Genomic DNA, 18,564 nt, shown 5'->3' on the forward strand with positions numbered 1-18,564 from the left:
GTGTTCTGTAGTCTTGTCCTAGAGTGACAACACTACTCTTTCATAGATACAGTACAGCATGGACGCTTAACCTGTGGCCCTCCAGCTGTTGCAGAACTACAACTCCAATCATGCCTCTGCCTTTGGGAGTCATGCTTGTAACTGTCAGACTTGCAATGCAATGGAGGGGGTCGCAAGTTGATCACCCAATGCAGTACAGCGAGTGAGTGCCGCCACCCTAGGACAAGAAGTAAGGTTATGGCAGGCAGGGGCACGTGATATATATATATATATATATATATATATATATATATATATAAATAAAATAGAAAAGGGATTGCTGCACAAAAGGTAAAAATGCAATAATAAAAAATTATGAGGTCGTGAAGAAGGGCGATATCATTGCTAGCCCGAAACGTCACCTGAAAATGCCTGATGTTTGATGTAATTTTTTATTAATAAATTTTCACCTTTTGTGCAGCAATCCCTTTTCTATTTTATATTATAGTCCCTGGGAAGGACTAGATTGCTTGCACAATACCTCCAAGAATATATATATATATGCGCTATTCTCTGAGGTTCTATCTATATATAGGTCTTTATAGCACAAACTTTAGATATTCAGGTTTTGGGTGTGCCCCCCCCAAATCCTTGTGTGTGTGTGTGTGTGTGTGTGTGTGTGTGTGTGTATGTGTATATATATATATATATATATATATATATATATATATATATATATATATATATAGATAGATAGAGATTAGATCTACATATTAGTTATTATATGTATATATATATATTTATATATTTGTTGTCTATTGTGGTTTTTAGGTGAAGTGCCAGCAATGATGTGTATGAAGACACACAGGGGTTCAGGCGGACAAACTCACAGACAAGAACTTACTTCATATATCTTTACTTTTTGCATTGAGAGTGGCAGAACTCTGATCTACCTGGTAACAAACATTATGTTTATGTACAATTCATTTTAGTGTTAGTACAGTAATTTCCCCCCCTCCCCCAATCCATGGCATCACACAGACCAGCGAAGGGTGGGGGGGGCTGATGGGAAACATGACCTCTAAGCAGTGAGACGTTAGCGGGGTTCACCCCAACAATTACTGAAGCACCAGTCTGTGTGACAAAGGAATGCCATTATATACACTAGAGGCTCCATGGCGGACAGTGGCAGCTATGGAAATATACACTTGGCAGCCATATTCCATTCACTCTTAGCCCCTTCTTGCTTTTCTACGCTATGCATGTCAGTAGGCCAGGGGATAGGCGGTGATTCGGGGTCGGTGCGGTCATGGAGAACTCAATGCGAGATGGTCGGGAGGATGAAGGCATGAACTTGACTTGATCGTTGAGGTGATTGGATGGGCAGAATGTCTTGGTTTGGTGGCCCCGGAGTGGTTGAGGTTTAATGAGCTTGGAGGGAGAATCGGTGAGGGAAGGAAGGGAGACAAGACGGACAACACAGCACACAGATGGAGGCCTCGTATGGGATACAAAGCTATCAAAACAAGTCCAGACTCCCACTGGGCCATCACAGTCAAAGGGAGGAATAGGGGTGCAGATTTCTATCACAAATCCTGGGTGATGGTCCTTATTTTCTGCACCGTAATGCGTTACCCCTTCCAACAGGACAGATGGTATCCAGAATCTCTACAAAATGAAAGGAATGGAGATGATGAATCATGAAAGCACACGATAATCCAACGTTAGGTACCATGCCTGGCATGGCCTACACACCAGCCAGATCAGAGAATTATATCAAAACTCAAACCTGTACAACAAATAACATTTGGGGAGAGAACATCTAATAGCAAACGGCTGCTGCGGGACAAGGCGAAGCCCAACGTCACTTTATGTACAGAACACGTAATGAAATGCAGAGCATGAGATGACAGTCATAGTGACATCGGTGATATTATAATCCATAAACCCCCGCTAAGCTGTAAATCTATAAGAGGTATCTCTACAATGTCTCCCATGATACTTTGAGTAGTTCTTTGTATTGTAGACTTTAATTCTTGACAATTTTTTTTAATGAAAGCCCTACCAAGCGTTATGTTTTACATGAGTGTACCTTGCCGAATGTCACTGAATGCCTAGATCACCATTGTTGAATGTGAAGTTCATTATGAAGAACTGAACAAACTGGGGTAGATTTACGAAATCTGGAGCACTCCGAATCTGGACCAGTTGTACATGGTAACCACATCAGCTTCAAACTTTAGCTTGTTAAGCTTTGGCAATAAAACTTGGGAGCGGATTGGTTTCTCTGCAGAGCTGAACCATATTTTGCACTCTCCAGATTTAGTAAATAACCCCCACCATAACTTGAGAAATACACAAAGATCTGTTGCTATTGCTACATGTACGTGTCTGACTATTTAAGTAGTATGGGGGTGATTTAAAGGCAAATAGGCTGTTCACATTGCAAGGGAATTTTCCCTTAGCTTAGTGAATGAATAAAAACAGATGCTTGACCCTCCATTTTCCACCCAGCTGCCCACCTAAATGGTGCATTGGTGAGGGTTTTATTTTCCTTTATATCTTGGAGCTCAGCTTTAACCACTTCATGCCCAAGGACCTCATATAACATCCTGGACTTTGAGCGTCACAAACCATTCCTATGACAAGGGATGTTTACATTCCTTGTCATAGGAATAAAAGTTCAGGATGTTATATATCGTCCTTGGGCATGAAGTGGTTAAAGCTGAGCTCCAAGATATAAGGACCCCCCCCCAAAAAAAAAAAAAAAATTAAAGAGAAAGTGTAAAAATAAAAAAAATAACAGTAAAATAAACCAAAAAAACCCCATAGTTTTTCAGTAGACGTGTGTGGGAGGAGCCAACCTCCAAGGACCGCAATGCACAGTTCCGAATTTAGACATGCTTAATTGGAAGGGACAGATACCTGGATCTCGGGGTGCGCGGGCCGTTCTGTGATGGTCACATTTTCCAGTTTGCATGGAGTCCAAAAGTCATCCAGTTCTGAGAAAGGGCGATCCGAGAACCTTGGACCGGAGGGAGCCGAACCCTAATAGACAGCACATGCATATTACATGCAGCACATCACGGTACATGCAACAGACAGAGCACAGATACAATCAATGGAAGAACAGGAAGGAAAGAAAAACAGCCATTACAATGCGCCCATTAACTAAACAATATCGTTGGGACTACAGTGCTGCCCCCTACTGCAACAATGTCTTACAGTCGTATTATTCCACCCAACTCCGTGATTGGTGTTGCTATAGAAGTCTGTGCTACTGTTAAAATATTACCAACCAGATTCTGCTTTGTTCTTGGAGATCAACTCAAACTTTGTAATTACAAATCAAGGATATAGAAAAAGGAATTCATAATTCCAGAAATGCTGCAGTATACAATGATAACGAGTACCGATAATAACCATCACCCCCACCAATGCCTGGTGTCCACGTAGAATCACAAAGTTAATTTCTTCCAACAAGACTTCATCATAGAATAACTGGCTTCTGACTAAACTGGCTTTTGAACGCGCTAATGTGACAATGGAGTGTAAGCTTCTCTGGTGAAGAGACTGATGTGACTGAATTTGTGTTCTCTGTACAGCACTATAGTATATATCAGAGCTATATAAATGCATAATAATAGTGTGCAACTGTGGGGGGAGGGCATTGGAGTGTAAGCTTCTCTGGTGAAGAGACTGATGTGACTGAATTAGTGTTCTCTGTACAGCACTATAGTATATGTCAGAGCTATACAAATGTATAATAATAATAAAAATAATAATAGAGTGTGACTTTGGTGGGGACATTAGAGTGCAAGCTCTTCTAATGCAGAGACTGATGTGACTGTATCAGTGTTCTTTGTACAGCACTATGGAATACGTCAGAGCTATATAAATGTAAACCAATAATAGTGTGTGACTGTGGGGGGGGGACATTAGAGTGTAAGTAGTGAAGAGACTGGTATGATTGGCTCAGTGCTCTTTGTACAGCACCGTGGTATATGTCAGAGCTATATAGATGTATAAATACTAGTATGTGACGGTGGGGGGGGGCGACATTGCTCCTGTGGTGCAGAGACTGACGTGACTGGCTCAGTGCTCTCTGCACAGCACTGCAGTATATGTCAGAGCTATATAAATGTATAATAATAATAAAATGACTGTGGTGGGGTATTTAGAGAGTAAGCTCCTCTGGTACCGATGAATGGCTCAGTGTCCTTTGTACAGCACTGCAGTACATGTCAGAGCTATATAAATGTATAATAATAATAATAATAAAATGACTGTGGTGGGGTATTTAGAGAGTAAGCTCCTCTGGTACCGATGAATGGCTCAGTGTCCTCTGTACGGCACTGTGGAATATGTCAGAGCTATATACATGTATAAGAACAATGTGTGACTGATGGGTTCGGAAATAAACAAATGCATATCTCTGAACACTGTTTGACAGCACAGCTCCATACACTGGGAGGCCCGATACTCTTATTTGGCGTATAGTGCAGCACATTAAAAAAGGTACTAAAGATCCTAAGCACTAGGCCAGTGTAAAAACTGATATAGCCCTGCAATGAAGATTAAAAGAAATTAGAAATGGTGATAGATGAAAAATTAAGAAAATGGAAGACAACTTGATTGGCTGAAAGGGGAAAGGACAGGTGTGGCAGGTCATTTGTTGCGTGCCAGGAATAAAGACTTACAGTTGTGTGCTTTGTAGCCTCTTGGGGAAGACATGAATGAAGGAGACACAGGAGGGTTTCAATAGAAGGGTCAACATGGAACACTCAGGGTAAAAGTCTTTTTGTGTCTGAGGATTGAACAGACGGATTTCTTCGGAACAGGTTGCTCAGGAAGGAGGTTGATTTTTTTTGGCTGGGTTATGAGAGGAGATGCAAAGAGCAGAAGAGCAGGAGGTAGGTTGCCATGGATGAAAACAGGCAGCAATGCGAGATGAGAGGCTTCCGAATCTGTAAGCTTCAACCATTGGGGTGCCAGATGGCTAAACATGTTAATTTAAAAAAAAGGTGCTGGAGTGAAGTTGGAATTCATTCTCGGCTGCTGGCGGTGGGTTTTTCTGCTCTGCATAGATCTCTCCAACTAGTACGTGAGTAGACTTCCCTTGCTGGACAATAGTGTTCTCTTAGTCATCTCTCAATATACAAATAACATCATAAGAACATGTATATATTATTATGTTACCCGGTTAAAGTGTTTATTTTTCTGGCTTTTTGGTTAAAATTTTAGGCACTGCTTGAAGTAAAATTTAGAAATACGTTGAAAGTTTTTTTTTTATATATATATATTTATAAAATAAAAAGTCCATTAAAGCTTCACCACATGCAGAGCAGGAAAAGGGTGTTCAAGTTCATGGATTAAGGGTGGGAGTATTGCAGTTTCTATACAAGGCCGGGCAGGAGAGCTGGCAAGGTGTTGAACCCCATGTTTGACTCTTGGCTGCAAGATCTACTTAAATTTAACAGTGCATTGGCCAGTTCAGATGTGTCAATTGGGCTGTCCTGAGGCCCACTGGTGTATCTTCGGCCATAGCTGGATGAAGAGTATGAGGAAGACGAGAAGCTCATGGAGAAGTTGGAATTGCCAGTGGCATCAATGCTACCTCTTCGTGAACCTGATCTAGAACCAGTTCGAGAACCTGAGCGTGACCCTGATGCTGACCCAGAGCCGCTAGCATTGTAGGGGCTGTAGTAACCTTTGCTGGATTGTGAAGATGCTTCAAGGAGTCTCAGGCCTGTGCCATCCTCCACCATGCTCTTCTCCATGGCTTCTTTGTAGGAAATCTTGAGCTTGGTTTTTGGGCAGGTCAGGTACTTAGAATAAGTGTTGACATCCCGCAGCTTTTGGGCTGTGCGGGAATCGATAGTACCTTTACGGAGAGCCTCATCTAGATTAACACGACCTTCAACTTCAGGTTCAATAAGGCCACCAGTGAGATACTGAACTTCAAGGAATCGTTGACCAGCTTCGTAGTATAGCCAGCCTTTTTTCAAAGCTTGGGCTGCTGACATTTTTGTCTTTGTCCTTGGATCTTCAAACCCATTGAATGCTTTCTGTGCAAGATTAATTCTGTCAACCATGATTTTGTCCACTAAGCCTTTGTTTACCGCATCTGTAACTGAAAATTTTTCTCCACTAATTGGATCAATGATGCCTCCTGTACATGCCTGAGCTTCCAGAAGTCTCTGACCTGTTATATTGTCTACAAGGTTGCGATGCATGGCTTCAGTGATTGAAACTTTTTCTAGAGTGTCTGTGTCTACTATTCCAGCAATGGGCCCAGTTTCTTCATTGGGGTCGCTCCAGGATGATAATTGACCTCTTCCAGCTGGACTTGCTGTAACAGAGGAGGAAGAGCCAACGGAGGAGGACCTTGATCTGAATCCACCCATGTTACCTGAGAGCATGTCAGCAAACTCTGTAATTGATAAGGTTCCTGAGCGGTACTGGTCCAGGGAAGACTGGTCAATTAGACCTTTGGCAATGGCATCATCAATATCATACTGTCTTCCAGATCTTCTATCGGTAATCATGGATTTTACTACACCATCCGATGAGGAGATTGTGACCTCTTCCCATTCACACTCTTGCTCAGACAGTTCGATATAGGTCTGGTGGTCAATAAGTCCTTTGCGATAAGCTTCATACACAGACATCTCCTTGCCAGTTTCTGGATCAACAATAACAACTCTTCGCTTGCGAACTGAGGACTTGGAGGAAGTCTTCCTTTCCCGTTTCTTTTCTTTAAGTGGCAAGAGAACAAGTCCGGTTTCAGGATCAGTAATACATCTCTCCATGAGCTGAAGATAGGTCAGATTTTCTTCTGTGTTGGGGTCAAAGAACCCTTTAGTGTCATCACTTGGATCAGAGAGAATCTCATTCATCTCTTCATCAAACAGACCTCTTTGGTAGGCCATCTCTACTGGCAAGCGATGGCTTTCCTCTGGATCGATAATACCACCTGTGGCGATCTGAGCTTCCAGCAAGCGAATACCATGATCTTTTAAGATCAGACCTTTTTTCATGGCTTGGAAAAGTGAAATAAGCTTCCCAGAATAGGGGTCCCTATAACCAGTCACAGCTCGCTCCGCTGATAATAGTTTGTCTTTAAATTCGGGCCCTACGATACCCATTCTCACAGCATCCTCAACTGCCAGCTTAAGACATTTGATTGGATCGATCACATAACCTGTAGCTGCCTGGGCTTCCAGAAGCTCAAATGCTGTGCCTGGCCTGATCATTCCTTTCTTCATAGCTTGGTAGATGGAGAATCTTTCTTTTGAAGATTCTACATAGACACCAGCAATGCAACTTGTTCCCTCCAAGAACTTCTGCAGGATTCTTGAAACTTCCTCAATAGAGGTTAGTCCATCTTGTAGGTTCTGTGCTGTAGCTGCATCCATAACATTTGATCGTATGAGTTCTTCCATGCTAATATCTTTCCTCAAACCCTTGAAAGTAAGCTTTCTCTTGTCAGCAAGAGGCAGCAGGTAGAGATTGCTGGTTTCATCTCTTTTGCATCTTTTCAAAAGTTGAGAGTAGCTGAGTTTCTCGTCAGTGGAAGGGTCCACATAACTACGAATCTCACTTGGCTCTGACAGCATGTCTAAGGTTTCTTTGTTGAGATATCCACGCACATATGCAGTTTCATTTGGGATGTGGAAGCCAAATCGTGGATCAATGATACCACCTGTAGCTAGCTGAGCATCTAGCAATCTCAGAGCTTGATCAGGAGGGATTAAATCTTTCTTCATCGCCTGGAAGATAGAAATCATTTGTTCTGTGTAAGGATCTCTGTAGCCAGTAACTGCTCTTTCAGCAGACAACAGACGGTCATGAATTTCTGGTCCCACTACACCTTTTCTGACCGCTTCATCTACAGTTAACAACTCATTCTTTACAGGATCAATAATAAATCCGGTGGCAGTCTGAGCATCAAGAAGTACATGAGCCACATCAGCAGAGATCAGTCCTTTCTTCAAGGCCTGGTAGATGCTGATAGTTCCTTTAGAGCCTGGCATTTGTAGGCCTGCGACACATCCAGTGCCATACAGGTATCTCCAGACACTTTCAATCTGGATAATTTCTTGAATTGTCTTTGTTCCCTGTTTGAGCATGGTGTAGATTTCCAGAGTGATAAGTTTAGACTCATACAATTCTTCAGCTGTAATACGTCGCCGGATAAAGTCATAAGAATACAGTTCTTGTTGTCTGATAATTTCAGTCTTTTCAATGATCTCAATGATAATGATAATCATGCGGTCCTTGGACAGTCTACCAGCTCGGAACTCCTCCATCAACCTATCTCTCTCCTCTTTAGGTAGAAGATCAGACTGCATGAGCTCCCAAATCGTCATCGAAGAGCCCGCCATGCTTCCAGAAGGGATGTCCACTGTGGTCTCTTCAAATACCTTCTTGGTCTCTTCTTCAGTATAGGCTTTACTAGCTTCAACTGCAGGCTTTTCTACTTTCTTCAACGTTAGGAGATTGAGCCCTGTTTCTGGATCTTTAATGCATCTCTCTTTCAGTTGTAAGTAAGTCAAATTCTCATGAGTATTGGGGTCAAAGAATCCTTTAGTGTCATCTGTGGGGTCGGAAAGGATCTTGTTCATCGTTTCATCAAAGTAACCGCGTTTATATGCAACATCAACTGGAACGCGGTGACTGTGAACTGGATCAATAATGCCGCCTGTTGCAATCTGTGCTTCCAAAAGGCGAATTCCATGGTCTTTGAGAATTAGACCTTTCTGCAGTGCTTCAAACACAGAGATGGTATTTCCAGAGTAAGGATCTTTGTAGCCTGTTACAGCTTTTTCAGCAGAAAGAAGCTTTTCATGTAGTTCAGGGCCAACAATGCCTGCCTTCACTGCTTCATTCACATAAAATTTCTGATTTTTTACAGGGTCTATAATAAACCCGGTGGCAGCTTGTGCTTCAAGAAGGACAAGGGCTGTTCCTGGCCTTAGCATATTCCTCTTCATGGCTTGGTAGATGTTCATTTTCAGTTTGGTCTCTTCTAGGAAAACGCCAGCTATGCAGTCACTGCCCTGGAGATACTGCCTTACTGAGTCGATTTCTGCTATTTCTTTTACAGACTTCTTTCCTTCTTTCAGTTGCTCATACTGGGTTTTATCAATAACCTTGGAATCCAGTAGTTCGCTGGCAGGGACTGGAGATCTAAGACCGGTAAATGTGAGACGCTGCTGTTTCTTGGTCTCAGTTTCTTCCACAATGGTGATCATGATTTTGATGATTTTCTCAATTGTAACTTTCCCAGTCTTATACTGACGTATGAGTTCCCTTCTTTGCTCTTCAGTAAAGTATTCCGAATGTATTAATTCCCACAAAGTAATGGTCTTTCCTTTAAAGCTACCAACAGGCACTTCAACTGTTGTCTTATCAAAGGCTTCCTTGGCTTGAGAGTCGGTGTAAACCTCTTCTAATTGGGATTGTATGGCTTGTTCAGAGAGAGGCAGCAGCAAGTGACCTGTTTTTTTGTCCACTTTGCATTTCTTTTGAAGTTGTGCATAGGACAGGTTCTCCTGACTGTTTGGATCATAAAATCCTGTGTTTTCATCGGCAGGTTCAGAGAGGAGTTTAGTAGTTTCTTCATCCAGGTGGCCGCGTTTATAAGCGATCTCAAGTGGAAGTCGATGACTGTTTACAGGGTCAATGATGCCACCAGTGGCCAGCTGAGCGCTTAGCAATCTAAGTCCACTGTCTTTGGGTATAAGCCCCTTCTTTAATGCCTGAAACAGGGACAGAGCCTGTCCTGTGAAAGGATCCTTGTAGCCAGTGACAGCCTTTTCAGCAGAAAGCAACTTTTCATGGTACTCTGGCCCAACAGTTCCAGCTTTGACAGCTTCATCAACAGGGAACAGCTCGCTAGTAACTGGGTCGATAATGAATCCTGTACCCGCCTGAGCTTCAAGCAGGCTAAGGGCTGTAGCTGGCTTCAGTAGGTTCTTCCTGATTGCATCATACAAGCTTTGCCTCTCACCGGTCTGTTCCACTTGCACTCCTGCTATGGCGGTGCTTCCAGTCAGGTATTTCTTTATAGACTCTACATCAGCCAGGTCCTTTACAGTCTTCTTGCCCTGGTGCAGCTGGTTAAAGAGGTCTTTGTCTATGATTTTACTGTCTACAAGTTCTGCTGCTGGGACAGGACTACGGAGACCATCAAAACACATTTGCTTTTTTGTCTCATTTTCTTCTACTACTGTAATTATAATCCTAATGATTTTTTCCACCGTGATTTTGCCAGTCTTGTACTGACGCAGCAGTTCTCGCCTCTGCTCTTCTGTGAAGTATTCTGAATTAATAATTTCCCATATGGTGACAGTTTTTCCTTGAAATTTACCAAATGGAACAGACACAGTGGCTTTCTTGAAGACATCTTTGGCCTCTGAATCTGTGTAGACAAGTTCGCCCTTTCCAGCTTTGTCCGTCAGAGGCAACAGGCAAAGTTTGGACTCTGGGTCAATGACACATCTCTCCATGAGCTGTAGGTAGGTAAGGTTTTCATGTGTGTTGGGGTCAAAGAAGCCTTTTGTGTCATCTGTGGGATCAGATAAGATTTTGCTCATTTCTTCATCAAAGTAGCCTCGCTTGTAGGCCACATCCAGAGGCAGCCGATGGCTATTGACTGGATCAACAATTCCTCCGGTGGCGATCTGAGCCTCCAGAAGTCTAATTCCATGGTCTTTTACAATGAGGTCCTTGTTCATGGCTTGGAAGAGTGATATTTTCTCTCCGGTGTATGGATCCTTGTACCCAGTGATTGCTCTCTCTGCAGATAACATTTTGTTGTGAACTTCAGGCCCAATGACATTCTCCTTTACTGCTTCACTTACAGTCAATCTTTTGTTGGTCACTGGATCAATAATGAAGCCAGAGGCAGCCTGAGCTTCTAGAAGAATAAGGGCAGTGCCTGGAGGGATCAGCTTCTTCTTCATGGCATTGTAGATGCTTAGCTTTTCATTGCTTGGTTTAAGCAAGAGGCCAGCAACGCTGCTCTTTCCCTGAAGGTATTTCCTGATGTCCTCACGCTGGGAGAGGTCATCTACAGTGATGTGTCCACTGGAGAGTTTGTCCAGCTGTTCTTTGCTCAATATTCCAGCCTCAAACAGCTTATTAGGAGAGACTTTCTGCCTCAAGCCATCAAATCCATTAACTTCTTCTCCATTCTGAGCCGACCCATCTACAGCATCTCTGCCATTTGGCACAGCACTGGTCTGAGTAATGACTGTCTCTTTAGTGATGAAGACCTGCTTTGTTTTCTCCAAGGCTATTCTGTGTTCCTGCTCAAGTTGTTCTAGCCTCTCCCTCAGTTTGCGGTTCTCTTCCTCCAGAAGCCTCTCCTGTTCTAGCCGCTTCTTGTCCAGCTGCTGGAATTCCTCCTGTTTCTGGCGAACCCTGTCCTCAGCATCCAGCTGCTTCTTGAGGGCATCATCCATAGTAAGCTGCAGAAGCCTCTTCTCCTCCTCCAGCTGTGTGAGCTGACGTTCTTTTTCTGATTTCAGCTTCTGAGCTTTGCCGACTTCCTCCTCAAACAGCTTCTCAAGCTTGGCCTTCTCTTCTTCAATGTACTTCTCTTTTTGAATCAGGATTTGCTTTTCAGAGAGGAACGTAGACTGAAGAGTTTGGGTTTCTTGAAGAAGCTGTTCTTTTTGGGTTTTCACCGTCTGAAAGACAGACAATACATTAGGGAAATAATATGATATGAGCTCACAGCAATACACAAAATTGAGGTACTAATAGTACTATTAGTATTACATAGTTGCATCAAATATAACTTTTTCCTAATCACATAACTTTATACAGGTCTAAAATTTGATACCGGAAGCCAGCTGTATTGAAATTTTTGATAAGATCACCAAGTAGCTTTTGCTATAGGCACCTTGAAAAGCGCTGCCAAGGAAAGTGAGATTGAAGGGGCAATGTAACATTTTAGGTGTACCAAATTATAGAAAGATTAATGGCAAGGATAATTCTACATACAAATCCAATGCCAGTGTGTATGTTTGAAATTTTTGTTATGTCTTGGGCAATAATTTGGCAATTTTGTAGGCCTGGTTTTCCTAGCAACTGTTCTAGGTTATACACTATATGGCCAAAAGTTGGACACCTTATTATCACACCTATATGAGCTCATTGGACATCATATGCTAAACTTGATAGAGTTCAAGTTTTTTTTAGTAAAGAATACGGTTAATACTACAGAATACAAGGACATTTTAGGCAATTGTGCACTTCCAACCTTGTAGCCATTTTCTGTTCCAGCATGACTATTCCCCTGTGTGCAAAGACAACTACATAAAGACATTGATGAGTTTAGTGTGGAGGAACTTGGAGCTCAGACCTCAACCCTACTGAGCACCTTTGGGATGAATTGGTTCGTCGACCGTGAGCCAGGTCTTCTCTTTTAACCTCAGAACCTGACCTTACATATGCTTTTAAGGCGAATAGGCACAAATTACTACAGGCACACTCAATTGGGCCTTTCCAGAAGAGTGAAAGCTGTAATTACCACAATATGGTGGGGGTAGTGGTGGCACTACATATTAATACCAATGGTCTGGGAATGTGATAGTCAGGTGTCCACAAACATTTGGCCATACAGTATGGATAGAAGAGCTAGTTTCTCATACAAAACAATATTGCCAAAGTACAGAGCCACATGTATATACTGATCTGCAGATCAATCAAACTTCCCCAAAATGGAAGAATGAAGCATGTAAAAAAGTAGCTGTGGCAAGTCTGAACTTAGAGACATGCTAAAAAAAAAAAACTTGAAGAACTTTTTCAGGGGCAGATCCTGTGACTACTGACATAAAAATACAGCCAATAAACATTTGTACATTTCATTAAAACACTTGCACTGAGAGAAATATGCCAGCTGCTATTGCTGGTCTACTTTTAAAAATGCTATTTACCTGGCTGTCTGTGGCTTCAATACTTATTGTCAAAGAACAAACATTTAGCTACTGAAGTCACATCTTTTTATTTGCATACTGGGCCAGTGATGCAAAAAGAAAGTACTGTACCAACCAGCAGGAAGGTCAGGCAATGATTTTTTTTTTTTTTTTTTTTTTTTTAAGGAGGAGGGATCAGCAATAGCACCCTCAAGTAAAGGTTTCCTTTAAAAGAGACCCTGTCATTTCAGCATTCAGGTAAAATGGTCTAAAAAGCGTCTATCACCCACTGATATTCACCTCTTATGTTCTACCACTCCTTCTATAGCCACTGCTGCACGATACCCAGGGCTTCCAGGCATTGGGGTAGCATGTGATCTCCCTCCTAAATTGCTTAGGCCCAGTGGCCAATGGCTAGGCTCAAGCGCTGTACATGACAGAGGGGGTGAGCTCCTCCCTCAGACAGCGGTTAATTTGGCTGCAACAGAGGAAGGAGTGGCTAGAAAGAGCAGGAAACGCAAGTTAAAGTTGCTGTTATTTTGCCATGAATTGCCAAACTGAAGGGGTCTCCATAAAGATGAGAGTCATCAACACAAATGATAATAATGGATGATACTGAATCAAAACAACAGAATGCTAGTCTTTACATGGTGGACCAAACAGAAAATGTGAAATAATGGGGTGATACATTTATATTTTATGTTTGCTCACCATGCTACTAACCGAAATAAAATTCATGGCAATGTGAGAGACAAAGTAATAGAAATAATACAAACTAGATACCTCTTCAGACTTTTTCTGCAGAAGCTCTGCCTCCTTCTTCAGCTTCTCCTTTTCCTTCTCCAGATCAGCGATGGCCTTTCTCAGTTCTTCGGCCTCCTTGTCACTATGCTGTCTCTGTATTTCCAAAGTATGCACCACAGTCATCTTCTCCTTGGTGGAAAGTTCGGTTTGGTGGAGTTTTTCACTAATCTGTTCGGCTTGTTTCCTGAACTTTTTGGCATCTTCCTCTGCTTTGGCTTGGGCTTTGCTCATTTCCACCACCTGGATTTTCAGACGTTCGGCTTCAGCGCTTATGTCCAGCTGTCTGCGCCGTTCGGCTTCCAAGGTCTTTTGGAAGCCCTCTGTCTCCTCGGCAAGCTGCTGCTGCATTTGCTCCTTATCTTCTTGCAGCTTCTTGGCCTGTTCAATAGCCAGCTCCTTCTGTTTTTGCAGCATTTCTGCTTCGGCTTTCAGGTGGGTGGCCTCCTGTATGGCTTGCATCTTTTCCTTCAGCATCTTTTCGGCCAATGCTCGCTGCTCTTTCAGGTCATCCTCTGCAATCTTTCTTAAACGGGCCGCCTCTTGGGCCTCAATGCTTAGTCGAGCAGCATCTTCGGCTACCTGTTTCATCTTCTCAGCTTCCTCAGCCAGGAATTTTTGGGTCTTGTCTTTGTCTTTTAGGTTAAGCACTTTGTTTTCCTCTTCTATGCGAATTTTTAATTTAATCAGCTCTTCCATCTGGATTTTAACTTTAAACAGCTCCTCTTCCACAAGCTTCTTTTGTCTCACAGATTCGGTCACTTCGTCTTTCAGACGCCCAAGTTCTTCATCCAAAATGGCTTTTTGGTGGTCGGTTTCTTCCAGCTGAAGTTTGACTTTGGTCAGTTCACCCTCAACCTGCTCTTTTTGCTTGAGTGTTTTCCCGGCGAACTGTTTATGCTTTTCCATTTCAGCCTCAGCCATTTGTTTGAGCTTAAGAGCTGCCTGCTCTGCCTGGCCCCGCTTGGCGGCTTCTAGTTCTGCTTCTTTTCTGAGCTGTTCTGCATCTTCCTGAGCCTCGGTTTTGTTCTGGGCTTCGACTTCAGCCTTCTGTTTTAAACGCTCAGCTTCCTCTGCCTGCTGACGTGACAATGCAGCCTCATGCTCGGCCTTTACTCTAGCACGTTCGGCTTCCTCAGCGGCACGCTTAGCCTTTTCGGCTTCTTCCTTTAGCTTATCTAGGACGCTCTGTTCCTGGATTCTGGTTTGCAGCAATTCTTGCTCTCTTTGTTGTACAGCAGCATAATGAGCCTTTTCTTCTGTTTCAATTTTAAGCCTTGCAGCATCTTGTGCCAATTGGATCTGCTTTTCAGCCTCCTGCTCGGCTAGGTCTTTTTGTTTTTTGGCTTCTTCGGCTTTGGCCTTCAGTCTCTCAACCTCTTCTAAAGCCAGTTTCCTCTGCCTTGCTGCCTCCTGTTCTGCTGCAATGATCTTCTTGACTTTTTCCTCGGCTTCTTTGCGCCTTGCCTCCTCTTCCAAGGCCAGCTGTCTCTGCTTCTCTGCTTCATGTTCTGCTTTCTCTTTGCTTCTTTGTGTTTCATCTGCAATGTTTTTCAGTTTTTGTAGCTCTAGTTCCAGGTCAGATTTGCCAACAGAGGCCTTTTCAAAGTTAATTTTCAGAATACGGATCTCTTCTTCAATCACCCGCCTGTGTTTGAGGGTTTCATCCACTATATGTTTTTGCCTCTCCAACTCACTCTCTGAGGACTGTTTCAGCTGCTGAATTTTCTCTTCGATATCTTGTTTATGCTGAGTAGCTTGTTCTTCCAGCAGTTTCCTTTGGTAGGCCTCATCCTCTGCCAGCCTCCTCAGGCGTTCATTCTCTGCTTCCTTCTCTTTAAGAGCAATCTCTGCCTCTGTCTTCATGCGTGTGGCCTCGTTGATGGCAGTCAGTTTTTCTTTCAAGATTCTCTCGGCTTCAGCTCTCTGTCGCGTGGCTTCTTCTTCAGCCAGCTGTCTCTGCCTCTTGGCCTCTTCAGACAAAGCACGCAACCTGGCGGCTTCTTCTGCCAGTTCACGCAGCTTGCTTGCTTCGGCTTCCAACATCTGCTTAGACTTTTCACTGTTGGAGCGGGACTCTTCCTCTGCTTTAGCTTTGGATGCTAAAAGGATCTCCATTTCGGCACGGACCTTGGCCAATTCTTCTTCCAGTCCTCTCCTTCTTTGGATAGCTTCACTCACTTCATTCTTAAGGCGGAAAAGATCCTCCTCGAGAACAATGCGGTGTTGTTCTCCACTTTCCACCTCCGCTTTCAGACGGATCAACTCTTGCTCGGCAGAAAGTTTATGGGAAGCTGTGTCTTCGGCTAACTTTCTCTGTTTCTCCAGTTCTTCTTCTGCCAGTTCCTTCTGACGCAGAGCAGACTCCTCAGCTTTCGTTCTTTTGCGTGCCTCTCTCTCCGCATCTTCCTTCTGTTTCTCAGCCTCCTCCTGAGCCAAGGTCTTCTTGTGAGCTATTTCCTCGGCCTGCAATCTTAAGCGCAGGGCCTCGTTGGCTTTCTGTCTCCATTTCTCCAGCTCCTTCTCAGCTTCTTCTCTGGCATTTTCTGCTTCCAGTTGCTGCTTTTTTAGACGTTCAGCCTCCTCTTGCAGGTGAGTAACGGTGATATGCTCTTGTTTTAAGGACATTTCCAGCTGGGTTGTCTTCTCCAAGAAGGACATGCGTTTGCTCTGCAGCTCAGTCTCAGCGCTCTGTTGTGCCACATCTTGGGCTTGTCTGATCTGTCGCTCTTTCTCAAGCTCTGCTTGCTTCATTCTTCTCTCAGCCTCCTCTGCCTGAAGTCTAAACCTCTCAAGATCATCTAAAGCTTTCTGTTTTTCCCTGGCTGCATCTTTTTCAGCCTGGATCTTACGATGAAGCTCATCTTCTGCCTCCCGTTTTTTCTGCGCCTCATCTTTCACCTGTTTTCGCAAGCGTTCAGCTTCCTCCTGAGCTAGTTTCTTCTGTCTCTCGGCCTCCTCTGCCCGAGCCCTCAAGGCTTGGAGCTCACCTTCTGCACCCAACTTTTGCTTCTGGCTGGTTTCGAGCTGAAGGCGAATGATTCTGATCTCCTCCTCCACTTTTTTGCGGTTGTATTCTGCCTCCTCGATCAGCTTCACCTTTGCCTTAATTTCCGTTTCAGAATTGTGTTTCATCTGATGCAGCTCTTGCTGGATGTTCTTTTTCTGCTGTTCGGCATCAACAGCGACCACCTCTCTTTTTGTGACCTCTTCTTGCATGTTCAACCTCAGTTCCAAGGCCTCCTTTTCTGCTAAGGCTTTTGCCTGTGCATGGGCCTCAGCCAGCTGCTTCTGTTTCTCTAGCTGGGCCTCTACTTCTGCCAGCTTCTTTCTCTCTTCTTCTTTAAGCTTCTCTGCCATTCTCTGAAGAAGGGTGGGAGGGGAACAGAGGGAGGACGGGTGAGGGCAGGTAAGAAGGATAAGGAGAGAGAGAGAGAGGTCGAGAGGGGCAATGGAGACAAAAAGAGAAAAAGAAAAAAAAAAGAAAAAATAAAACAGATGGAAAATAATAATGTTATGCTCTATGGTCAAAATTAAACATAAACAAAAACAATGGCTGAACACAAAGGGATGAGAGGATGTGCGTGTGGGATGACACGTGCCCGACACCTTGCAGGTGGAAAAAAATATAAAGTTTTAGAAAGTTTGTTCAAAATACAAAAACTTTCCCACTGATCACATTCTCTATCGTTACTACCAATCCACCTGGCTACATTTGAGTTTTCACTTCTTATCCTCTAACATCTGCTGCGAGAATCTTTAATTCTAGCATGATACAAATATGATTGCAAAACTTTTTTTTTTATAATTAAGGGGGGGTCACAGATTTTTCTACAGGGTTAGAAGTGCTGCGTCTGTCTTGAGTTACACCCGGATGTTTTCACCTGTGCTGAAAAAGCTTAATCTGATTCTACTGCAGATATGCCTCACATTTCATAGATAGAATGTTCTTCCATAAATGTACAATTTGTGTTTTGTTACACTGATTATATATATAAAACACATTATAGGGTCGAAAGTATTGGGACATCTATATAGATAGATAGATATAGATAGATAGATAGATATAGATAGAAATAGATATAGATAGATATAGATAGATAGAGATAGGGATACACACGAACACAAACTTTAATGGCATCCCAGTCTTAGGGTTCCATATTATTGAGTTGGCCCACCCTTTGCAGCTATATTAGCTTCAACTTTTTGGGGAAGTCGGTCCACAAGGTTTAGGAGCGTGTCTATGGGAATGTTTTACCATTCTTCCAGAAGCGGATTTGTGAGGTCAGGCACTGATGTTGGACGAGAAGGCCTGGCTCGCAGTCTCTGCTCTAATTCATCCCAAAGGTGTTCCGCCACCCCAAACTCACTGGTGTGGGGTTGTTTTTCAGGGGTTGGGATTGTCCCCTTAGTTCCAGTGAAGGGAACTCTTAAGGTGTCAGCATACCAAGACATTTTGGACAACTTCATGCTCCCAACTTCGTGGGGACAGTTTGGGGATGGCCCACTTTGTGGTCCAATATGACTGCGCACCAGTGTACAAAGCAAGGTCCATAAAGACATGGATGAGCGAGTTTTGGGTGGAAGAACTTGACATTCCCATAGACACACTCCTAAACCTTGTGGATGGCCTTCCCAGAAGAGGTGAAGCTGTTATAGCTGCAAAGGGTGGGCCAACTCAATATTGAACCCTACAGACTAAGACTGGGATGCCAATAAAGTTCATGTGTGTGTAAAGGCAGGCGTCCCAATATATTTGACAATATAGTGTATATAAATAAATTATATATATATATATATATATATATATATCCCCTCTTCTAAGACCAAGTCTGTAACTGCACCCACCATAGTT

General features: G+C 43.2%; 1 protein-coding gene across 15 annotated transcripts in view; it reads right to left on the reverse strand.

Moving 5' to 3' along the window:
- Positions 1 to 879: 879 nt before the first annotated feature.
- PLEC (plectin) overlaps positions 880 to 18,564 on the reverse strand; it is a 292,355-nt gene continuing 274,670 nt past the window's right edge. For all 15 annotated transcript variants that reach the window (XM_073632331.1, XM_073632329.1, XM_073632330.1 and 12 more), the window contains 4 exons: positions 13,692 to 17,072; positions 4,680 to 11,678; positions 2,905 to 3,027; positions 880 to 1,647 (listed from right to left, as the gene is read on the reverse strand). In XM_073632331.1, the coding sequence (XP_073488432.1) occupies positions 5,376 to 11,678; positions 13,692 to 17,072 (9,684 nt within the window). In that variant the 3' untranslated portion in view covers positions 880 to 1,647; positions 2,905 to 3,027; positions 4,680 to 5,375. The remainder of the gene's footprint in view (positions 1,648 to 2,904; positions 3,028 to 4,679; positions 11,679 to 13,691; positions 17,073 to 18,564) is intronic.

The sequence above is a fragment of the Aquarana catesbeiana genome, linkage group LG05 (assembly GCF_042186555.1).
Source record: "Aquarana catesbeiana isolate 2022-GZ linkage group LG05, ASM4218655v1, whole genome shotgun sequence".
Classification (NCBI taxonomy): domain Eukaryota; kingdom Metazoa; phylum Chordata; class Amphibia; order Anura; family Ranidae; genus Aquarana; species Aquarana catesbeiana.